General features: G+C 37.0%; 1 protein-coding gene across 1 annotated transcript in view; it reads right to left on the reverse strand.

Annotated features, from left to right (window-relative positions):
• The window catches only part of SNTG2 (syntrophin gamma 2), a 698,484-nt gene that overhangs the window by 164,028 nt on the left and 508,195 nt on the right, over positions 1-26,261 (reverse strand). Inside the window, exon 12 of the mRNA XM_036750363.1 lies at positions 8,234-8,350. Within this exon, the coding sequence (XP_036606258.1) occupies positions 8,234-8,350 (117 nt within the window). The remainder of the gene's footprint in view (positions 1-8,233; positions 8,351-26,261) is intronic.

The raw sequence follows: 26,261 nt of genomic DNA on the forward strand, positions 1-26,261 counted from the left end.
TCCTGGCTGATGAATTCTTTGGTCATGACATACGAACTGAAGTTCTCAATTCTTGGTAGCCCCCTATCATACTATAGTTATATTGAAAGATTGGTAGAAAAGGGAACTAAGGATGCTAATAATCACACAGCTGTTTGACTGTCTATAAATGTTAACCCAGTTGTTCATATGCTAAAAGCAAGAACATTGTCCAATGAACAGCTAGTAGACAAATGTCTAGATTAAGAAGTGAATTATGTCGATCTGGATACGCTCACTATAAATAACACTATAAGAAAGAAGAAAGTTACAAAAGAAATGAAAGTATGGATCACAGGTTCACCAGTCTTGAGCTGGAAGAGACCTCAGAAACTACCTAGTTAAATCACCCATTTTATAGATGAGGAAACTAAGGACCAGGGGATTTATATGAATTGCTCAAAGAACATAAATAGTAAGCAACAGAATCAGGATTTGAAACCAAGTTATCAGTCTGCAGAATCTGTGCACTTTCCACCATACCAAAAGGTTCTCCTTGGAAATAAAAGCAGAGGCACTGGACAAGTTTGGTTTAATCATGTGCCCCAAATGAACAAGAAATTGTTTCATGGGACTGATGACTTCAACACAATGATGGGAGTATTTCACAATTGTGAGAAATGTATCAGAAACCGTGGATCAGGGTTAAGGAATGAGAGAGGAGAAAGATCTGTATATTACACTAAAGTCTCATGCCTATTTATCATGAATGCTTTCTTTGAGAAACAATTGGAAGTCCCCAGATATAGCCAGAACTGAATAACAATACACAAAAAAGAAATTGATTCTATTTTAACAGAAAAGAAATAGCATTACCAATGAGGTAGTCATCCCTAAATTATTTGTCTGTATACAGTCAGATGGCTGACTTGTTAAAGCAAAGATCAAAATTAGTATGAAACTAGAAGAATAAAATTCGGAATAAAAGACATAATTTGTAATTGGAACAATTCAGTTTTGACCATTTTAAGCATTTTAAGATTGTTAATGGCAAAAAAATGGGTTGTGGATAGAATAAAGGAGAAAGACACAGGCTATAACAATTTCATATGGAAGTTTAGCTACTATAAATCGATGCTATAATAAGACAGCTAGATGGCATAGTAGATAGAAGATTGGACTTAGGAAGATCTATGTTCAAATACTGCCTCCGAAAGACACATAGCTGTATGACCCTGAGCACACCATTTAGTCTCTATCATACTAAATTTCCTCATTTATAAAATGAGAATGATAATAGTATCTTTCTCTCTGGGTCACTATGAGGACCAAATGGCATAACACATGCAAAATATTTTGGAAATATTAAGTACTCTATAAATGTTATCTACTATTATAACATAGAGATAAAAGCCTAAAAAAGAACTTAGAAACATCTAACTTGCCAAAAGAAGAGAAGAGGAGAGAGCTAGGGAAGGAGGGAGGGAGGGAGGGAGAGAGGGAGAGAGAGAGAGACAGAGAGACAGAGAGACAGAGGGATAGAGAGACAGAGACAGGGAAGAGACACAGAGACAGAGAGAGATGGCATCCAATTATATAGTTTAACATATAAAATAATTTGTAAAACCTTAAAGAGAAGGGTATATGGTAAAATATTAAGAAGAGTAGTGTTACCTTCTTAAACCATGAGAAGCAATGGAGAATCACTGAGTTTAAAGAAACCTTAGGGAGAGACACAATTAGACAAGGCCAACCTGAGGACATGTAAGTATAGAAATTGCAATATGGAAATGCCAAACTGAGATTCTAACATCAGAGTCTCAGATAAACCTATTAAGGTTGTAGAATTGGATCTAAAGTAAACAAAGTTGAGAAAAAGTCTGGATTAGCTTAAGTACATACAGAAGATATCCATACTGGAGACTATATAACTTAAAGGGCATTAAGAAATAATTAAATCATAAGATACTTTAAGGAAAAGAATATACTGAGGGCATGGGAAATGCCTTTATTAAGCACAGATTCCAAGTTTGAGAAGGAATACTTTTTGACTGAAATCTTCTAAGTGCTCTCATTTGTAGATGACACCGTATTATATACACTAAGCCCTGGTCAATTGCAGAGCTTCCAGGACATGATTCATAACCAGTTAAAACTCTGACTGAACCATGCACATAGGAAAAACCAAGTGGATGAATAATCATTCCAAAGAGAATTGGATAGAGATCACACATAAATTTGTATATCTTAGATGGATGGTGGAAATCAAAAATGAATTAAGCCCAGAATTAAAAAAGTGGGCTGGATTATCTCTGGCAATTCAAATTTGCTTATTATCTCAAACTTCTCCCAAAAGCAAATTCCCATCTTTTTAATACCTTTACTTTATTGGTAATATGATTTGGCTATAAGTCATAGAAAATTAGTATTCATGGAATTAAAATGATTATAGCTGAGAAGGCAACAGAAATAGGTTCATGATACATATGAGTATGCTTATGCTTGAATATAAGATATCATCAAGAAATACCTAATTAAAAAAGAACATAGGCTGGTCATGCCGTAAGAGTAAGGGAAAGCTAGTAGGTAGTCTATGGGGTAATCTTTGCAATTTTGGGAGAACGCAAGGAAAGCCCCAGCATGCTACGTGGGTCTTTGTGGTGAACACATAAGAAGGCCCAAATAATATTTCCACAGGATATGCAGACATAGTGAACTGCACTATTGCAATGAATATTCAACTCAATGAGATAACATATACATTTAAGTTAGAAATTTTTTCTAGTTTCTCCCACATCTTTGACTTTCCATTGCCCTGTGGGATAGGAGATAAGGAATAAAGCTGTTGAATTATATCTGTGGAAAAAAATAACTTACAAAAGAATTCTCTCCCTCTAGCCCTTGATTATAACTATGTTCTAAAACTGTTCCAGTACTAATCATAATTACTATAAATTACAATTTAAGAAAGAAAATTGGCTAATAACAGTATATATAACACTAATGGTAGTCAAATTTATTCAGTTTTATTTATATGTCCAAAGGATATATAGTCAATTATAGGCACAATTTGCAAAAGCCTAAATCTCATCAGAAAGCAGCTAATTGTGAAAATAGTTGTTCAATTTATCATTTTGCATAAAATATTTATTTTTAATTTTTTTCTCTTAGTTAACAGTAGAAAATGTATCATTGGTTAATGACCATAAGGAAATCGAATTGCTGAAAGTAAGTAAGGGCAGACCTAAATCTAACTTTACTTCTACCCAGTTCTTCATTCTAAGATCATAAAATCTAGTAGGGAACTCATAGTTCAGTCCAATCCCTCATTTTGCAGAAAGAGAGACTAAGGATGAGGGAGGTTACATGTATATCAAGTAGTAGAATTGGGATTCATTTCTGAGCCCACTGCTTCTCAAGTCAATGTTCTTTCCACATTACATCAAGCTACATCCACTACCTTCTCTATGATTGGGCAGTGTTGGACTGAGATATGGTCAGTTTCTCACCTTCTAGTAAAATTATGAAAATGATTATTTTGGTTAATTGTATGGTAAAGGGTATTGCCCTCTTCATGATCACATGGTACATTGTGAAGTTAATTTTTCTTATAAGTTTAGTTAACTCTCATTTAGATATAGCCTGAGTGGGTGGAAATAGGACTAAATTTTGAATCAGAAGGGCTGGATTCAAGTTGTGGCTCTTATAATTACTTCCTATGTGACCCTGGGTAAGTCTCTTAACTTTTCTGAACCTCACTTTCTTGTATGAAATATCAAAAATAACAATTATTATAATTACCTCAGAGGATTGTTGAAATTGCTTTGTAAATATTAAATATTATACCAATGTGAGTTTCTATTTTTCTCTTGAAAGAAGTTAGTTTTTTGACCTATTAATATGAAATAGGAAGATATTGATGTTGGATCAGCTGTATCATCATTATAGCATAGGATATGCTTATAAGAACTTTAACATCATCCATTTTCTGTCATTTCTATCTGTGTACCACATATTACCCTGCTAAAATAAGTATCTTGTATGAAAAGTTATAGAATTTATATAATTTCATTCTTGAGACTAATTACCTAAACTTTTTTTTTAAGAAATAGTGTGAAAAACAAACCTAAGCCATATACAATATCGTAGTTGTGATTTCTAGAGTGTAGCATGCATCATGGGAACAGCAGTATGTTTAGACATTTAGATCAGGAGTTTCATTCCAGCTCAGCCACACAGTGATATAACCTTGGGAAATTTGCTTAACCTTCCTTGGCCTCAGTTTCTTTATCTATAAAAACCAAAGATTTGGAATAGATCTCTAAGGTACTTTCTAGCTTTCAGTCTTTTACCCTTAACTCTACTCTTTGTTTGGTTCAGATAAATTTAAAACAAAAGCAAATCTAAGTTAAAATAAAACACCAGAAAACAGCAATCCACTTAGCAGATCTTACTTTTACCAGGTATTAAAACCTTATAGGTAACTTGTTAATTAAATGATTGATTTTATCTGCTGACAAAGTAATTTCCTGGAAATGCCTTGCCTTCTGCAGGCATGTCATGAATACATCCCAATCCTCCTCACTCCCAAAGTGTTCTCTGATTTCAAATGATTTGGAAGGAACAATTTCCAGAGTTGCCAGTATCTTGACCATGCTGAGCTTTAATGAGTTGAAGTGGTGAGTTCATATGGAGTTTCAATGGTCAATTCTTGGAAAATTAAATTGTTTTACTAAATTCATAGGATTATAGATTTCTACCTTCAGGGACCTTGGAGGACACTGAGTCCAACCTCTTCCTCATTTTAAAGTGGAGGAACCTGAGTTTAATGAATTGCCCAGGATCATGAAGCTAATATGTATCTGAGGTGGGATTTGAACCTGGGTCAATTTGACATCAACTCTAGCTACCCAGTACTCCATGCTGCCTCAATAAATACATTTTTGGTCACATTTTCTAAAGATGAAAAGGGGAGCTAAAAATGAGAGATTTATTGTGATGTGTTGGCTTTTCAAGCTGTTAGCATGCTCCCTGCTACAGTGGATCAATAGCAAAATTCCAGATGAGAATTTGAAGGATCATGATAGAGATTAGCGCTGAAAGGGACCTTAGATATTATCTAATCAAACTTTCATTTTACAGACAAGGCGCACTGAGGCACACTAAGAAGCAACTTGCCTAAAGGAGTATACGGGGAGTTAAGTAGCAGAACCTGTTTAAATTTCTTCTGAAAACATTTGGAGAACAGATTAAGAGTCTTCAGGCTTTCCCCTATACCTCGGGTTCAAATTCTAGAAATGCACAAAAGTTCTGTTTTCTTTAATATATATTACTCAACTGACAGGTTGCTGCAAGGGAACCTTGTTGTAACACTTAATGAGTTGTAGATACACGAATTGGGATTTTTGTTATTTTAATTAAGCAGATTTTTAGGGTGTGTTTGCATGGACTACTGAGTTGTCTGTAACAAATAGATTGCCTGGACAAAGTTATAGAGAAAAATGATAGAAAAAGGAAAATCTCATGCTGTAAAGGCAAATGAGAGAGGAATACATTTCCAAATGCATAATGTTACTAATGTACCTGATGGTTGTATTGATTCCAAATCTTTATTTATTTTTTTAATGGATAGCTACAAGCATATATTTATTTCTAAACTGGATATTACTAGTAATACAAAGTGCTATTGGTAGCCTAAGTTGGCTTGCTTGTGCTAGGGCACTCTATTTATAAGACACATTGTTCACTATATACATCAATACAAAGAAAATTGGTCACTGAGTTTTAAAATAAGCAAGCAAGACATGGCATTCACAAAAAATGGATTTTGTTATATGTTTTGTCAAGTCATGGTGGAGAACCCAGAGTGCTCTATTTTCTCACAGAGAAGTTGGGATCATCTAGAAATATGGACTTGCTTGTATTAGTGTAGAATTTTGATAAATAATGGAAGTAATTTCTCGATGATTGTTATTATACGGATAAAGTCCTTACATAAAGAACTACATTTTACCTTTCAGAAAAGCAAGAACAAGTAAAGTTCCAGATGGATTTTTGAAAATTTGTTGTTTTAGGTATCTATAGCATTTATTTCTTGCTGTATTTTCTCCATCTTTGAAGAAATAGAGAAAAACCCAAATTTCACTAGTGAAGCCTCTTAATTTTAATGTGTTGAGCTAGATATCTAGATGTGCGCATGCTTTTTCTTCATGTTTTTTTACAATTTCAAATTAAGTGCTGAATTGTTACATGGCTATTTTGAGTCTCTAATGGTAATACATGAGGTGCTCTGATCTGAGAAAAGTAACAAGTATCAGTTGTTGATGGCTACTATCTGAAATGCATAAATCAGACTTAATTCCTACCTTTGCTTCATCAGATTGATGAATTGAGTCTATCAAGGTTATTTGTAGATTAAAAAAATCAACTTTTTCTTCTTTCCTATTGCTTCAATAGGGCAGCATATCTTAAATAGATGCCATGAGATTATCCTTGGATGGCATTTATCCCAATCTATTGAGTACACAAAATTCCGGGTATTTTAAACAACCTTGGTTTATACAAAAATCTATCAGCATATTATTTTCTTTGTCTATATGTCCAAGTCATCACTGTGAAAATATCATCTATATTTTTAGATATAGGTACAGTCTATGTAATGTTGTCTATAGCATTATCACCAAATCATTCTGCTCAAGACGAAAATTGGATAGTCAGTGAAAATTTCAGATTCTGTCCCAATTTCTATGAAATTGTTTTCATTAATATCTTATTTACTCAACTTAACACCAAGCTGGTGTTAAGGAGTGTAGCCATAATGGCTTTTGTTTTCTTTGAATGGCTCAGCTTGCCTCATTGAGCCTCTGGACACTGTGGCTTGCTCTTCCGGGACAGGAGGCCCAAGGAGCATTCCAGGGAAGCAGACAACTTCCTGTGTGAGGAGTCATGGGGCTGGCTGAGGGGAGGTGTTAACGGCTATGCTAGGGGGAGGGGCCAACTCGGGAACCAATCGGCCCTGGTCATTTGGGCGGAGCTTGATGATGTCAGAGACCCTATAAGAGGGGAGAGGACAGCTCGGAGAGCTCTCTTCTCTTTCCTTTTTCGGTTGGAGCCAGCGACAGTTACGACAGTTACATCGTCAGTTACAGCGACAGTTACATCGTCAGTTACAGTTGCAGCTTCAGTTACAGACACAGACACAGCTGAGGCAGGAGCTGCCAGTAGCAGAGCTGACCTACGGGAGGAAGCTGAACAAAGACTTCAGTCCAGTGGGTAATCTTATTACCATAAAAGGGGGAAACATGATTTTGCTTTACGCAATCATGTTTCTCTGTAGCCTCCTGGTTACTCTTTCAAGGCGTACTTATTGGGCCTGGAAGATTATGATCAACATATCAAAATGGGGTTGCTGGTTCATGGGTTGGTTACTGTTGAGCCTAAATAAATGTTTTGATTCTTCTGCCTTCTACTTTGAGAGTTTCTTCTATCCGGCGATTCCGAACCTTTCAGACATGTTTATGATCCTCTTTGAGATTATAAACTCTGCCCTCCTGATACAAGGAGTTAATGGAGGAGTATGGGTATGGTAAAAAGGCCCATTAAAGTTACCTTGAGTATGTACCCAGACTTGTGACAACTATGACAATTACTTCTTGTCCTACCACTTTTTGTGACTCTGCTTCATTTCATAATAAATGGAACAGCCTTGTTCAACATGCTGAGACTGCATTGATCTTTTAAAAATGGGAGACCTGACAAATATTGGGATAATTTAAAATGCACAGAATATGAATGTCAGTCTCTCTTATGGGGAATAAATGATACGACTCTGTACTAGTAAAATTTTAAAAAGATGCCTGGTAAGAAAAATTTTTAGATATTGATAGAAGCATGGGTTAAATTGGAAAATATGTCTTGCAGAGGAACATTTTCTTTACCCTATAGCTGGTTCCTTGAGTCACTATATTCTTTAAAATTCCAGTATCATATTGTACATTAAAATGATTTTCTGTTTATTATTTCTTGTGAGAGCAAGGAGGTCACATTTAATTTCATTGGGCAAAATAAGGAATTAGAATTGTTCATCAGTGAAGAGTGTTCTTTTAGGACAGTCTGCTAAAAAGTAGTGAATTCATTTTGGGACCTCTGTAAAAGAGAAGCCAATTGCTGATTTAACTAGAATCATGCCTTCCCCTCCAATCAATTTGATCCTTGCTTCTAATACAAGCAAATGCATCAACAACCCATTCCTTACTGAATTCAAATGTATTCTTACCGGTGGAGTGCTGAAAATGTAGAAGGATGAACCTTTCAGGGCCAGGAACTTGTGTTTGTAGGGTTGAGATGAATCAATTCCCTGGGGCCTTTCATTTACCCACCCCATATGTACAACCTGCAGAGGAAAACCTTTGAAAATTAAAAATCAAGCCTCAATATCAGAATACAGTAAAAGGAGCAAAAATAGCAAAATTATCAAATTTTCCCCAAGCAATTTTTGCACACTCAAAATAGAGTCATTTCAGAGATTAAATAATCCAGCCCAATTTTCCACTCAAAATTTTATATCCTCACAAAGGTATATAATCTGGAGGTACACATCTAAAATTCAAGACTTTGCTTTCGCCAACAACTGTGATGTGATAGCTGAAAAGTTGAGGTGTCCTTTATTGATTACATTGCATTTTCCCATATAAAGGTTAACATAATTTGCGTCAGATTCTATCAGCACCAGCTAGAGACATAGTGAGAAAAAAGATTTTACTCTTGAGATTTCTTCCCAGGGTTTCTAAAGTAACTGTTGGCATTTTAAATTTCCAGTCAGTCATGGAGGAGGTCTGAAGTAAGGTAAATTTGATTAATCTTTGTCTTTATAATATACCTGTGTTGAGATCAAATAAAATTTCAGTGTTATAATTCATAATGACTCTATACTATGCCAAGAAAATTTTTTAACTAATTACATAACTTGTTTTCATTGGTATTGAATGGGCCATCCTTAAATATGATAAGCACATGTAATGAAATACCAATAATAATTTGTATTATAAAAACTAAATTTAATATCATTCCTGAAATTCAGAGAAATGTCAATGATTTTTAAATACCATGTATGTAACAATACACATAAATATAATTTAATACAATATATAATAAATAGTGAATGTAACATACATATACCACACACATATACCCACACACATACGTGTGTATGTGTGTATGTGTGAACATATTCACTATGATCTCAGATGGGAATATATTTGACTCTCAGTGAGATGGATAAAAAAAGAGTACTAAACTTAGAATCAAAAAACTTCTAGATTCAAGCCTGAATTTCACCACTGTGTGACCTCAGGCAATTCACATAAACTCTTTAAGCCTAACTTTTTTTATTTGTAAAATGAGACAAAATTTGTACTACAAACCTCACAGGGTTTTGAGGCTCAGATGAGATAATATATGTAATGTGATTTGTAAATTTAAAGCCAACATAAGATTGTTGTTAATGTCACTTTATATACCTGCACTCCATAGAGTTTGTTAGGTCAGGTGTATTACTACATACCAAGGGATGATAACATATTAGCACAAGTTGGCATTGAAAGGAGGCTTATACTTTACCAGTTCAAAAATCTGTATTTTCTTCTTCAATATGGCATTCTTGCTATTGACACAGATCACAACTACCATCTGACTTGGCATCTGATGTTAAAGAATTTCTATGGTCAAAAATTATTACCAGACCAAAGTCAATATTATGGTGAGCCTCTGCAAACCTAGCTAAAATTTTCCTCCAGAAACAGACATATAATCCATTTCTAGGGCCATACTCAAAGTATTTCCAGCTTGGTAGGATTTGTTTTTGGAGTTTGTATCTTGGCAAAGCCTTTGAGAAAGGAGGGTCATTTCCATACCACAAGGAAGCTTCAGAAAAGAATTTTATTAAAGGCATATTAACTAATAAAGAAAAATATTAAAAGAATATTTCATGTATATGTGGCAATATCTATATACATATAAGTGTGTTTTTGTATGCCTATCACAGTGCCTTACATATACAAACTGTTAGTTAAGTGATTATTGATTTTGCTTCAATTCCAAATCAGTCAGTGCTTAAAAAGTGTTGGCAAACTTGGTGACCATCAGACTTGATGTAGAAGGTAAAATGTAAAGAATACAATTATATCTACAGTTTTCTTCAGTTCTCTTTCTAATTTCCAATATTTATTAGTATTCATAATTATGGTTCAACTAGATTGGAAGTGGCGGAGATAATATATGGAAGTCAGGTAGCTAGGATGCAGATTGCATAGAGTGATAAACTGTCACAAAAAAAAATGAGCTCAAATTATGCCTCACACACTTACTAGCTGGTCAAGTTATTTAACCTACTTTTGACTTAGTTTCCTCATGTCTAAAATGGGGATAAAAATAGCACCTATAACACAGGCTTGTTGTGAGAATGAAATGAGATAACATGTGTAAATCACTGTGCAAAACTTAATGTGTCATATATGTGTTAGCTATTGTTATTTACACAGGATTTCTGTCCTCATTCTCCCTTTTTTATGATAATTAGAACAACAGTCCAAATTGATCCTATTGGTATCTCTTCACCCCATCATTTTATGTCACCTGCATTATATTATATTATATATAATAATATAATATAATATATTATATAATATATTATATATAATTAATATATATTAATATATAATATAATATATAATATAATTATATTATATTAAATATGCAAACATGGACCAAACTAGTAGCATACACTTGTAAACTGATGACACTCAGCAAAGATATGTGTTGAATTCTGGCTTAATTAAAAAAAAAAACATTTTCAATTTATCCAAGGTATTTTGATAATTTCATATGCTTACTGTGAACTCAAAATTATTATCATCCATATGCTTGCTAGCACTAGGACTTTTTTATTTTTCACTGTTTTCTCTTTTGGAATTCTGAGATAATCAAGTACCTTTAATGAGTTTTATCTTTCAAATATAATGGCAAGCAAAGGGGACTTTTTGTTGTCTTTGTTTTGAGTGCTTCTCAGCACTAAGGGATCTTTGATTGAATTGGGAGTCTTTGATGACCTGCTTACATCAAGGGAAGGCCTAGTTTACATGGGTTTGAGTCACATGGTTGTGACACCCTGACCCTGAGCAAGCATTTAAATCACAAGAAGGCCTAAGTCAAATGGGTTTGAGTCACATGGTTGTGATGCCCTTTGATCCTGAAGAAGTGTACATAAACTCAGAGGTTAGCGTTTTGCCTTTGGGGGCACACTCATTGAAAGAGTGTTGGTGACAAGACTCTGTGTAGCCATTGAAGCAGCTCCCCCCCCACCCCCGGCTTTGAAAAACCAGATGTTGGTGCTTCTCCCTCTCCTGTAACTATTTGTGTATTGCTTGGACAGACAGGTAGAAGCCTGTTTGCTGATTTGTGTTTATTTGCACTCTTTATATAATGTATCCTTGTAATTTCTGTTTGTATTCTCTCTGAAGTTCAGGGTGCTTGCTTTTCCCCCTGAATTAAGAGAATGGTATATGGATGTTTAATTAAAGTGAGATTGTTAACCCCTTAAAGTTGCTTTCCTTAGAAAAGCAGATCAAAGAACCTGTGCTAGAAGCCTTTCTGTGTGCTTTTATTGTTGGTCTTTCACCCCCACGACAGCTGCTAGCAACATTTTTGTTACACCTTGGAATATCATTTTAGTTTTGTTGACTGGAATTCAAAATACCACAATACACTCTTGGTCAGCACTAAAGATCCTATGAATCCCTTGCTGGAAAGAAAAAGGTGTCATGGACATGTAATAGAGTAGATTCATGTACTGAGTAGAGGACAGGACAAGGTAGTCCCTATGGTGACTTATAAAGCAGCCAATACATCCCAGGTAGTATGCTAAGAGCTTGGGATACAAAGAAATGCAAAACAAAATACAAAAAACCCCAGATCCCCTGTTTTCAAGGTGCTCACAGTCTAATGGGAGGAAGGAAATAGGCAGGAAAGAAGGAAGAAAGCAGAAAGAAAGGAGGAAGGAAAGAAGGAAGGAAGAAGGAAGGAAAGAAAATGAATGAAGCTGGAAGGAAGGAAAGAAGGAAGAAAAAACATTTATTAATTGCCTACTATGTAGAAGACACTGTTTTCAGGACTTTGCAAATATCATCTTATTTTTTCCTTGCAATTACCCCCATGAGACTGGTGCTATTATAATTGCCATTTTATAGTTATGGAAACTGAGGCAGATAGAGGTTAAGTGACTTGCCCAGGGTCACCGAGTTAGAGATTTGGATTCGAACTCCAATTTTCCTTACACTAGGCCCAGTGCTAGATATAGTGAACCACTTAGCTGCCTCTAATGGGGAAGATAACATGCAAATATCTTTGCACCAATAATACATGGATAATATAAATTAGGAATAGTATCAGAGGGAAGGAACTGAGATTAAGGCAGACTAGAAAAAGGTTTCTTGAAGGGTCTTCAGCTGAGACTTAAAGGAAGCCAGGGAAGTCAGGAGCCAGAGATGAGGAGAGAGAGAATTTTAGTCATGGGGTTATAGCAGAGTTGAGAAATGGAATGTCCTCTTCAAAGAACAGCAAGGAGGCTAATGTCACTGGATTGCTGAATCCATGGAAAGGGACTATGGTATGAGGAAACTGGAGAGCTAGGAAGGGGGTAGATTATAGAGGGGTTTATATGAAGAGATCATTTTTATATTTGATCTTAGAAGTTATAGAATGCCACCAGAGATCATTGAATAGGAGGATGACATCATCAGACTTCACCTTTAGGAATATCAATTTGATAGCAGAGTGAAGTTGAATTGGGTATCCTGCCTCCCTTGGGAAGAGGAGAACTGCCTTTCCCTTGTCCACCAGTCTCCTCCTTTGAAGTGAAAGGAGAAAATACTATTCCATCATATCAGATCTCCAGCCTGGTCTCTTGCCTCCCTGATGAGGAGAACCATCATTCCATCAAGTACCAGTCTCTTCCCTTCCAGGGAAGAAGAGAAACACCATCCTGTCAGCATTGTCTCTTACTTTGGGGAAGGGGGAGTGACACAATTCTTTCAGCTCCCAAAACTTGTCCTGTAAACTACATAACTTCTCTAGCCTGAACTACATAACTGAGTCCAAACCCCTATGGACAATGAAAACCAATCTAAACTCATTCATCAATCAACTATTCTATCCCCTTCCTCTTCCCACTTTGGTCATATGTTCTCCATCCCACTGATTCTGAATGGTTTTCCATCTCCCACTGCCTAATCTCTTATTCTTTTTCCCCTCAATGCAATCCCTCACTACTGCCATATGTACCTTTCTAAAGCTACATACCCCTTCCCCTATGCTGTCTGGAATGCCTGATACATAGACACAAACTTGGCTTTCATATTAAATATTTTCCTTTACCACTCCTTCCATTTTCTGGCTCTCAGGAGACTTGGATCTCTCCTTAGTGACACAGCCTCTATGAACCTCCCTTTCCTCCATTGATTGCACTTTCATTTTTTCCTCCTAACTCATTGGTCAACGTGAGGGAGTTGGAATACTCCTTGGTTCCCATTACCAGATCCTGGTTCTTTTTCTACCATCATTACTCAGGAACTTATTTTCCTTTGAGGTACACTACATCCTTATCTACCACTGAATAAAAGTTCTCATAGCTGTTGAAGTCCAGGATATTCTTCTTTTCTCAATGAGTTTGGAATCTGGCTTATAGTCCTCTCCTCTTCAACTTCTGCCCTGATGGGCTATATACAGGAAACTTCAACATATTCGTTGATACTCTCTCAAATGCCCTAAACTCCTAGTTCTTCAATTTACTCATTTCACATAACCTACTCCTCACCTCACCTCAGCCACACACAAAGATGTTCATATCCTTGATTTAACCATCACCAGTAAATGAACTATTTCCATATTCATGAATTCTGAAATGTCCTAACATCTAATCATAATCTATTGTTATTCTAATTCTCCCTCTTCTTCATTAACCCAAACTCTATTCTTCAACCACATTGTAGCCTTCAGTTGCACAATATTTCAGTTCTTTTCCCTAAGCAGTATCTACAATCTCCTCAGTTCCCCATCTTGTTCCCTGGGTAAACCAGGTAAACTCCATTTTCTTTTCTTCCTGATTCTCTGGTCACTTTACTATATTGCTGATTTTGCCCTGCCTTGGATTAATTCACTATGTCCTCCTCTGTGGTGGGTTTTTCAAATATTTTCATCCCTCTTTAAACATCTCATGTCTCCACCTCCCCCGACTTAATTGAGAACCTGAATCATATATTTTAAAATTTATTTGTGTTACATTTTAAGTTCTGAACTCTCTCTCTTCCTCCCTCCCTCCTCACTCTACACTAGAGAAAGCCACCATTTGACACAAAATAAAACCATATGAAGCATATTTCAATTATACTTCTATTTATCAGTTCTTTCCTGGGAGGAGGATAGCATTTTCCTTTGTAGGTGGTTTGAATATTTATAATACTCAAAATAACTCAGTCATTCAAAGTTGTTCTTAAAAATTATTGCTGTTGCCTTATACAGCATTCTCTTGGTTCTGCTCATTTCACTCTTAATTATTTAATGCAAGTCTTTCCATGTTTTTCCAAAATCAACCAGCTCATCATTTCTTATGGCACATCACAATAATATAACACAACTTATTTAGCCATTCCCCAATGGATGGGCATACCTTTTACTACTGCAAAGAGGTACTGCAAATATTTTAGAACATATAGGTTCTTTTCCTTTTTCTCTGATCACCTTGGGAAATAGAGCTATTCGTAGTATTGCTGGGTCAAAGGGTATACATAGTTTTGTAACTCTTTCAGCATAATTCCAGATTGCTCTCTAAAATAGTTGGATCAATTCATAGTTCTACCAACAGTATATTAGTGTCACATTTAACTCATATTTTATTTTATTTTATTTTTTTCAGAGGAAGTATAACATTTATTTAGGCATCAGAGAATCCAATCCCAGGAGCAGTAATTCCAATTCCATATAGTAGCAATAATATTCCAAAGTCAGTAAGCCAACCTCAATTTAGCAACAAGCAAATTATAACACAATATTATAGCAAGGAGCCACATTGTCCTGTAACCTTCCCCTCTGCTAGGGCCTTCCTATAAACAAATCATGCACGAATCCTAACTCTTTGCTCAGTGCTCTCTTATGCAGCAATGCTGACTATGAGTTCCTGCTCCTTCTCCTTGGGCTGAATTCTGATTCCTGTAGCTCTTGCTGCCTCAATATCCTCTGGATATCTGCTTCTGAATTGTGCCACTCTCAGTTCAACTGCTCTGCTGCCCTCAGTTCTGGGCTCTCTATTTATACAGTCCTAGACAGCATCTGATTGACTAGAACTCAGTGCACATACCATTGGCTCTGGTCTCAGCAACAATCTTTAGGGCCCTGAGGGCTTCGTGCCCACATCTGCTTAACTAGTAAAAAGGTGTGGGCCTGGGACCTCACATCTAGTTAGTGAAAAGGGTGTGGGCCTGCCTCTAATCAAGCCTCCCTTTGTTGGTGCCACCTGGGCCTATTCAATGGGTGGGAAAGATCTTTCACTTACTGATTGGCCTTACAGTTGGTGGAGAATATCTATAGATTTAGCTCATATTTTAAAGAAAGATTTGGGGCAACTAGCAAAGAACTCCCTTTTTTCTCTTCCTCCTGTTACATCACTCAGATATTTTTGTCACCAGTTCTTCCTTTACCCCTCTGTTAAATAATGAAATAGTCCTTCTCTTTGACAAGGCCAAACCTTATACATGAACAAGAGATCGAATTCTAGCCTCTTTTCTCTAGCAGATTGTAGCAAATATTATCTTCATATTCTCACTTATCTTCAGTTTCTTCCTATTTACTGGCTTCTTCCCTATTGCCTGCAAACAAGTTCACATCTCATTTAATTCATCTATCCATGCTAGCACATTGCATTTTTCTTGGCTTTTGTGGCTAAACTCCTTAAAAGGTCATTTCCAGTTGGTGCCTCTACTTTATTTTCTTTTTCAAAATTTTTTTAATTATTTATTTAATATTTTTAATTTTCAGCATTAATTTTTACAAGAGTTTGAATTACAAATTTTCTCCCCATTTCTACCCTCTCCCCCACTGTAAGATGGCATATATTCTGATCGCCCCATTCCCCAGTCAGCCCTCCCTTCTGTCACCCCACTCCCCCCATCCCCTTTTCCCTTACTTTCTTGTAGGGCAAGATAGATTTCTATGACCCATTGCCTGTATATCTTATTTGCTAGTTGCATGCAAACCTTTGTTTTTGAACATCTGCTTCTAAAACTTTGAGTTCCAAATTCTCTCCCCTCTTCCCTTCCCACCCGCCATCCCTAAGAAGGCAAGCAATTTAACATAGCCTACATGTGTATCATTATGCAAAACCTTTCCACAATACTCATGTTGTGAAAGACTAACTATATTTTCTCCTTCCTATCCTATCCCCATTTACCCAATTTTCTCCCTTGACCCTGTCCCTTTTTAAAAGTGTTTGTTTTTGTTTACCTCCTCCCCCAAACTGCCCACCCTTTTATCATCCCCCGTTTTTTATCTCCTTCCTCCTTCTTTCCTGTGGGGTAAGATAACAAATTGAGTGTGTATGTTATTCCCTCCTTAGGTCAAATCCAATGAGAGCAAGATTCACTCTTTCCCCCTAATCTGGCCCCTCTTCCCTCCCAACAGAACTGCTTTTTCTTGCCACTTTTATGTGAGATAATTTACCCCATTCTATCTCTCCCTTTCTACCTCTCTCAATATATTCCTTTCTCATCCCTTAATTTGATTTTATTTTTTAGATATCATCCCTTCATATTCAACTCACCCTGTGCCCTCTGTCTTTACACACACACACACACACACACACACACACACACACACACACACACATTCCTTTCAGGTACCCTACTACTGAGGTCTCATGAATCATACACATCATCTTTCCATGTAGGAATGTAAACAAAACAGTTCAACTTTAGTAAGTCCCTGGTAATTTCTCTTTCTTGTTTACCTTTTCATGCTTCTCTTGATTCTTGTGTTTGAAAGCCAAATTTTCTGTTCAGCTCTTGTCTTTTCACTGAGAAAGCTTGAAAGTCCTCTGTTTTACTGAAAGTCAAGATTTTACCTTGGAGCATGATACTCAGTTTTGCTGGGTAGGTGATTCTTGGTGTTAATCCTAGCTCCATTGACCTCCAGAATATCATATTCCAAGCCCTTTGATCCCTTAATGTAGAAGCTGCTAGATCTTGTATTATTCTGATTGTGTTTCCACAATACTCAAATTGTTTCTTTCTGGCTGCTTGCAGTATTTTCTCTTTGATCTGGGAGCTCTGGAATTTGGCACCAAAATTCCTAAGAGTTTTCCTTTTGGGATCTTTTTCAGGAGGTGATCAGTGGATTCTGTCAATTTCTATTTTACCCTCTGGCTCTAGAATATCAGGACAGTTCTCCTTGATAATTTCTTGAAAGATGATATCTAGGCTCTTCTTTTGATCATGGCTTTCAGATAGTTCAATAATTTTTAAGTTACCTCTCCTGGATCTATTTTCCAGGTCAGTGGTTTTTCCAATGAGATATTTCACATTGTCTTCCACTTTTTCATTCCTTTGGTTCTATTTTATAATATCTTGATTTCTCATAAAGTCACTAGCTTCCATTTGCTCCAATTTAATTTTTAAGGTAGTATTTTCTTCAGTGGTCTTTTGGACCTCCTTTTTCCTTTGGGTAATTCTGCCTTTCAAAGCATTCTTCTCCTCATTGGCTTTTTGGAGCTCTTTTGCCATTTGAGTTAGTCTATTTTTTAAGGTGTTACTTTCTTCAGTATTTTTTGAGTCTCCTTTAGCAAGTCATTGACCTGTTTTTCATGGTTTTCTAGCATCATTTTAATTTCTCTTGCCAATTTTTCCTCTACTGATCTAATTTGCTTTTCCAAATCCTTTTTGAGCTCTTGCATGGCCTGAGACCAGTTCATGTTTTTCTTGGAGGCTTTTGATGTAGGCTCTTTGACGTTGTTGACTTCTTCTGGCTGTATGTTTTGGTCTGCTTTGTCACCAAAGAAAGATTCCAAAGTCTCAGTCTGAATCTGATTCCATTTTTGCTGCCTGGCCATGTTCCCAGCCAACTACTTGACCCTTGAGTTTTTCATCAGGGTATGACTGTTTGTAGAGTAGAGAGTACTTTGTTCCAAGCTTGAGGGGATGTGCTGTTGTTTTCAGAGCTATTTCTACACAGCAAGCTCTGCCACACCAGCACTCCTCCCACCACAAAAACTGCCAACCTGAACTGGACTCAGATATTAAGCAGGCTCTGCACTCCTGCTCTGATCCTCCACTTAATTTCTCCCACCAGGTGGGCCTGGGGCCGGAAGCAACTGCAGCTGTAGTTCTGTAGCTGCGCCACTTCCACTGCCCCTGGGGCAGTGGCTGAACTGCAAACTCCTTTCACTCTGTCCTCGCAGCTTTTCCCACTAATCTTCTCTGTTGTCTTTGGTGTTTGTGGGTTGAGAAGTCTGGCAATTGCCACAGCTCACTGATTCAGGATGCTAGGGCCTGTTCTGACTGGCTTCTGGTCTGGTGGGTCCAGACGCTGGGCTCTTCCTTACCCCATGACCATCTAGGCTGTCCTGGGCTGGAGCCCTGCTTCCCTCTGCTATTTCATGCGTTCTGCACTTCTAGAATTTGTTCAGAGTCATTTTTTATCAGTGTTTGAAGGGTCCTGGGGGAGTGCCTGGGAGAGTCCCCGATTTTTTGCTGCCATCTTGGCTCCACCCCTCTATTTACTTTATTTTTACTCTCAATTCTTGGCAGTCTCTTACAACTTCATCATTCAACCCAAACCAAACACAACCCTATTCTCCAACTGCTAATGATCACTGAGTTGCTAAATTTAATGGCTTTTTCTCAGTCTTCTTCCTTCTTGATCTCTCTACAGGCATCAATGCTGCTGATCACCCTCTTCTCCTTGACAAATTTTTCCCTCTATGTTTCCATGACACTACTTTCTCCTAGTTCCCCTCCTACCTATCTGGATGCTGCTCCTCAGTCTCCTTCTTGAATACTTTTTCTAGATCATGCCCAATAACTGTGGGTGTCTCATAGGATGCTGTTCAGGACTCTCTATTTCCCTTATTCATCTCATCAGGTCCCATTAATTAAATTTTCATTTCCTTGCTGATGATGCTCAAATCTACTTATGTAGCCACAAACTCTCTGCTGACTTCTAGTCTCAAATCTCCAGCTGCTTATTGGACATCTAGAACTAAATGTTCCATAACAACTTAAACTCACCATGTCCAAAACTGAACTCAGTACTTTTCTCTCAATACCTTCCCCCCTTCCTAACTTCGCTATTGTTGCTAAGAATACCACCAAACTCCCAGTTACCCAAATATGCATCCTGGGTGTCTGTTGCGGGCCGAGTTAGAGCTAAGCCCTGTCCTCCTCGGACCTCCAGGCCCAGGGGCCTGCTGAGATAGACTCAGGGCTTTGAGATATGGGTGGAGCCAGGAGGAGGGGTCTCGCCTTTGTTGCCTCCCTGGCAATTCCAGGTCTTTGCCCATGCCTGGACCTGCCTGACCACATGGAACTTTCGGCTGCCTGACCACGTGGAGTTTCTGGTTCTTTGCCTGGACTGCCTGCCCACAGGGAGCTTTGGGTAGTGAGGGAAGAGAAAGGGAGGAGAGTAGGTGGAGTCGGGGCGGTCCTAGCACCCAGGTGAATTGAATTTTACCTGTCCTTCACCCACGTAACCAAAGAATGTACCTGTGTCACTAAAGCTATAAATGTGCTGCTTGCTGAAATAATAAACGGAGTCACTCACCATCTTTTTGGCTCCCGCCCCGTTCATTGTCCCCGAGATCAGGTCCTTTGCTTAGGCAAAGGCCTGGGGCTTGGGGGAACCCCGAGCATAGTTACAAGGCTTCGGAAGTCCGTAACAGGTGTCGTCCTCAACTTCTCACTTTCTCTCTTCCTTTATATCCAATCTATTGACAAATCCTCTTGATTTTACCTTTGTAACATCTCTTATACATGGTTCCTTCTCTCTTCTGACTTTGCCATAACCCTGGTCATATCCTCATCATCTCATGTCTGGACTATTGTAGTTACCTACAAGTTGGTGTCTCTGCCACAAGTTCGTCCTATTTCAGTTCATCCTCTACTCAGTTGTCAAAGTGAACTTCTTAAAGTATCAGTCATCCATGTCATCCATTTAATAAATTACAGTGCATCTCCCTCCCCTTCAGCAGCAAATATAAAATCTTCTGTTTGGTGTTCCAGATTCTTAATTACATCTCCCCCCTTCCGCTTTTCCAGGTGTCTTAGACCTTACCCCCTCTCATATTCTGTAATCCAGTATAACTGGCTTCTTTGCTGTTCCTTGAACAAGGCACTCTATCCCCCTAACTTTAGCCACTTTCACTGGCTGTCTTCTATCCCTGGAATGCTTTCTTTCTCTCCTGTAGTATGAATGTGATTGAAGATCTTCCCCACCCATTCAATAGGCCTCAGGTGGGCCTAGGTGGGAAAGCTTGATTATATTTTCATTTGTAAGTAGGCCTAAAGTTCCTACTTTCTAGGTGCTAAGCTGATGTGGATATGAAGCCCTCAGGACTCTATGGGGAATTGCTAAGACCAGAGCCAATGGTATGTGCACTGAGTTTTAGTCAATCACGAATTCAGCCAATCAGAGACTTGAGTTCTAGCCAATCAGTTGCCAGCTAGGACTGTATACAAGAAGAGGCCAGAATTGAGGAGGAGGAGAATTGAAGAGGAAGAGAACTGAAGAGGAGAAGATAATTGAAGAAGAACAGAGCTGAGAGCAACAGAACTGAGAGGAAGACATTGAGGCAGCAGATATGAAGACATTGAGAGACATTGAGAGAACCAGCATCAGCAGAGCTGTAGAACAGAGTGTTGAACAGAGAGTTAGGATTCATGAATGATTGTTTACAGGAAGGCCCTAGTATGGGTGAAGATTATAGGATGACTTGGTTCCTTACTATAATACTGTATTATAATTTCCTTGTTAATACATTGGGGTGGGCTTACTGGTTTTGGAATATAATTGCTACTATATCGAATAGGGGGTATTTGTTCTTGGATTTGATCCTCTGGAGTCTACAAAAATGTTATACTTCCTCTGCCTTCTACATAGAGAGTTTTTCATACTTTGTGATTCTGAACCATTCAGACATGTTCATGGTCACCCTTGAGGTCATGAATCTTGCCTCAGTGATGTATCCCCTCATCTCTACCTGACTTCTTTGACTTCCTTCAAGCCCTGGCTGAAATCTCACCTTCATATACTTTCATGATCTTTCTTAAGTCTTGGCCTTTGCCTCTGTTGACTGTTACCGACTTCTCCTGCATATCTTTTGTTTGTACATGGTTGTTTGCATGTCATTTCCCCCATTAGATTTTAAGCTCCTTAAGAGCAGTGACTGTCTTTTGCCTCTCTTTATACTCCCAGTCCTTAGCACTGTGAGTAACACAAACTAGTTACTACATAAATGTTAATTGACTGACTGGAGTATCAACTGGAATGGAGAGATTTGAAGCAGGGACACCAATCTAAGCATGATGTGATGAAGGCCTGCATCAAGGTGTTGGTTTTAGATAGAAGAAGGAGAGAGATGTTTTGAAAGCACAAATGAGAGGTCTCAACAATTGACTGGATGGTTGAAATGAGGGAGAATGAGGAGTTAAGGATAACTAGGTAGGGAAGCTGGGCAACTAGGAGTATGGTGGTACCTTGGATAGTAAATGAAAAGGTAGGAAGGATGGAAAATTTTGAGAGAGAAAGAATGAGGGGAGAGCTGAGAAGGAGGTTTCTTTGAACTAAATGACCTTTGAGTTCTCTGTAAGCTTTAAGTTTATTATTCTATGAATTTTTCCCCTCTGATATTAAAAGTACATATTCTTGAAACATATGGATAATTAATTGCTAGACTAAGCTCTTCATTTTTTATTCAGATGTGTCACAACAAGTAGTTGAAAGAAGCACTAAGGACCTTATCTGATGGATGCTTAATCAGAAAGGAAATGGGCTGGTCACATATGGGAAATTAATCTATGACAGGAATTGAAAGGGGTATCTCATGGATTTTTGTAAGAGTTAACCAAATGACAGGCATTGAAAGGTATACCTCCACGGAAGAATGAATAGTTGAACAACTTTATTAAAGATTTATTATGTTTCAGTCATTGTGCTAAGTGCTAGAAATACAAATACAAACAAGTAATATAGCACCTGCCATCAAGGAACTTACATCCTGGACTGGATAAGAAAGAGAGTTAGCTCATCAATTACAGCTTAGGGCAGGATATCAATGAGATTACAGACATATCAAACTATTAAAGAATTGTTATATGCTTATACTTTTATTAATAACAACAAAAACAATAGCTTTAACAAAGTGCAGTATATCATTATTTACTTTGTGTTTATATATAGTATATATATTCTCTTATATACATATATGTGTCTATAGATACATGTACATATGTGTATATGTAAATATGTATATATATACATATATATATATATATGTATATATATATATATATAGAGAGAGAGAGAGAGAGAGTTTATGCTATTACAATTTGAACAGATATTATTTTACGCCTTGAATTGGGATTCAAATGAGCAGCTGTTTAAGTCATGAAAATACTGAATTAATGCATTCTATATTTTGATCTTTCCCATAAGAGGACAGTTTTGTAGTCTATTATTTAAATGATGACTTATTTTAAGCTCAGAATCACTGAAATCATTTTGAATTCTTAACTTCGTATATTGCAAATGAATAAGTTAAATAAGTGCTTTTTGCCTTAGAAAATTTGTCTCTAGTACATGAAGATACACTAGATATAAAGAAAAGTAATGGGAAATGAGAAAAATTCTTTTTCTAGTCTATGATCACATTACAAATGAATTTTACACACATATATGTATATACATATATTTGTATATTACATGAAAAATATTTTGTCAAGATTTTCCAAACTAAATTATGACTAGGAGGGCCTCTAAGTTTGCCCAGTTAATAGCAAGTGATTCCTTTTTGAAATACCAAGTTGTAAAACTTAATGAGCTGAACTATGTTACAGGAAAAGCAGACATTTGTGAAGACTCACTGGCTTCTTATTCTATTCATTTTATTATTATGCTCTCTGGCAGAATTGTATTTTTATTATCAGTTGATGTGTGGATATCTGGTAAGTAATGCTGCAGGAAGAACAATAATAAACTGTCATTGTGTCATATAACTAATTTTAAAGTACACCAAAGCATTCTAATTATAGTGGGGATAGGCATGTCCTAGTTTATATAGTGTAGAAAGTATTAGGAATTTCTTCTTATTTTTATTGATAATAATTTTTTGTGCCTTCAGGACTTCAGGTCTGTCAGGTGTTGAGATTTAGATGATACCCAAGTCCTAAACTTGGGTCAGTACTTATTTGCTAGTCACCAGCAGGCAAAGTAAGGTGGCTATTTCTCCTGAGACATTTGCTTTCATGTCCTATTGACTGAGATTCTGCCAAGTCCCTACTCAGACTGTCAACTTGATAGAGAAGGGGCAAGACTCAAATTATAGTAGTAATTGATGGGACAACCCCCACCCTCACTCCAACTTTACAAGTTCACCATGGCAATGTCATCATTAATTACGACACTGAAGTTTCCATTGGTGAGTTCTATGGTGATAAAAATCTTTGTTTGTGTACAACTAAAATGATAAAAGATGGTCCTCTTGGAATGCCAAAATATGGTATTTAGATTTTGACAGGTGATATAATTGGGAAATCATTATGAGTTACATATTTCTCAGATAGCTCCCCATCTTCTAATCCTTTTCCCTTACCCCCACTGAACACTTATTTTCAAATACATCAAGTATCTATGACTTTCTCATGCAATTACTTTGTGAGTCATTCTAGTAACCTTGCTTTGACTTAGTTTGTAATCTTTATATAGTTGCCTAAGGCTCTGAGTTGTTTAGTGACTTGTTCACAGTTATGAAGTGTCAGATGGATGGCAAACATACTCAGGATGACAAGACCAACACTCTATCCACTATGTAACCATGTTTCAATGAGTTACACAATTACAGTGTTCTATAATTTAAAAATAGGAATATGTATTTGGTTCCATACTCTTTTGGAGCTTACAATCTAAGACTGTTGTGAACATACCTATACAGTATATATATATATATGAAACAAAATAAGTTACATTATGGTACAAATGATCTATTAACTCATTCTTGAGGGTATGGATGTATATGTGGGAGGTGGAGAAGTAAGGCCTTTACTCAGAATGGAGATCACAGACACAATTGTTAAAAGGGAATACAGTAGTCCATTTATAAGGATATACAGATGTTAATAAGTTATCTGATCTACCAATGAATTTCATCAGAGACAAAGTATCCAAAGCGGAACCACGATGAGAATATTAATTTCTGAAGTGGTTAAACTGTGATATAATAAATTAAGGTTATTCTTCTGGTAATAAAGTAAAAACCAGGTAGGATTTTCATCTGCCTAATTAATAGATTCATATAATCTGCTTTTCTTTTAGCAGTATGTTGCTAGTTAAACACTTTCAAAAAGGGACAGGGTCAAGGGAGAAAATTCAATAAAGGGGGATAGGTTAGGAAGGAGCAAAACATAGTTAATCTTTCACAACATGAGTATTGTGGAAGGGTTTTACATAATGATATGCATGTGGCCTATGTTGAATTGCTTGACTTCTTAGGGAGGGTGGGCAGGAAGGGAAGAGGGGAGAGAATTTGGAATTCGAAGTTTTAAAAACAGATGTTCAAAAACAAAAAAAAAAGTTTTTGCATGCAACTAGGAAATAAGATATGCAGGAAATGGGGTGTAGAAATTTATCTTGCCCTACAAGAGAAGAAGGGAAAGGGGGATGGGAGGGGAGTGGGGTGACAGAAGGGAGGGCTGACTGGGGAATGGGGCAACCAGAATATACGCCATCTTGGAGTGCGCAGAAGGGTAGAAATGGGGAGAAAATTCATAATTCAAACTCTTGTGAAAATCAATGCTGAAAACTAAATATATTAAATAAATAAAATAAAAAAAACAATAAGTTGCTATTTATTGACTAGTGCCAGCAGCAAGACAACTAATCATTTTTTTCTGATAAATGATATTTATACTTTCAATATATACTCAAATACCAACAATCATGGAATTCTAAATGCTGAAGTAAATACAGATGAGTAAACGGACTCAAGAAGTTATGTGACTCACTCAGGTTTGTTTATAAACTATAAGGTGCAGTGTGATGAAGGCAGGACAAGAGAAAGAAGTTCTTAGTGTACTAGGCCTGGGGAAATTTGAGAAGGGGGAAACCACTTTTATTTGATGGTGATCATGGAAAGCTTCAAAGAAGAGAGAATATCCAGGCTAGGGCTTTAGGGAAGAGAATATTCTGATAAGAATAAGTGAAGAGTGAGTATATTCCAGGCCTAGGTCATGTTTATGCTAAAACATGGTGGTAGGAAATGGCATGATAATTTTGGGAGGCAATCAGTTTGGCTAACATATAGAATATGTAAAAGAGAGTAATATGAAATAAGTCAAAAAACAGATTGTGGAGCACCTTAAATGTCAGTCTAAGCGTTTTGCATTTTATTCTAGAGGTATTAGGAAGCCACTGATAATTTATAATCAGAAGAGTAACACAGTAATACTTGTGTACTAAAATCCAGTGGGGGTACAGGTGAGCCCCCAAAGGTCCCTTTGACATCCACCTAATAAAGCAGAAGGTGCTACTACCTTTTTACCAATGGGTGTAATGCCAGCTACTGTGAGTACTTCTAGCTTCTAAGTAATCACTAAAATGAAGGCTTCACTGACTTAAAGCATTTTCCTTTTAATCTGTCCTTTATTCTTTCTCTCTTTTGACCTTTCTCCTCCTCCCTCCCTTTACCCCATTTGGATAATTCAACGCTCACCTAAGGTAAAAGGAAAAATAATTCTTTGGGTGGACTTCTCTTCCATTTCCTTCTAGGACTAAGTGTCAATCCCTTTGTGAATTTTTGTGACTTGGCAAACACTCTAAGCATATCTTTTCTTTGATCTTCATTTCATCAAAGCCATAGGTAGTGAATGTAGAGGCTATAGGTGGTACAGTACTTGGAAAACTGGACCTTGAGTCAGAAAGAACTGAGTTTAAGTTTGCTCTCAGTCACTTACTGGCTGTGGAACTCTGGGCAAGTCATTTAACCTCTATTTGCCATA

Source organism: Trichosurus vulpecula, chromosome 3 (assembly GCF_011100635.1).
Source record: "Trichosurus vulpecula isolate mTriVul1 chromosome 3, mTriVul1.pri, whole genome shotgun sequence".
NCBI classification, from domain to species: domain Eukaryota; kingdom Metazoa; phylum Chordata; class Mammalia; order Diprotodontia; family Phalangeridae; genus Trichosurus; species Trichosurus vulpecula.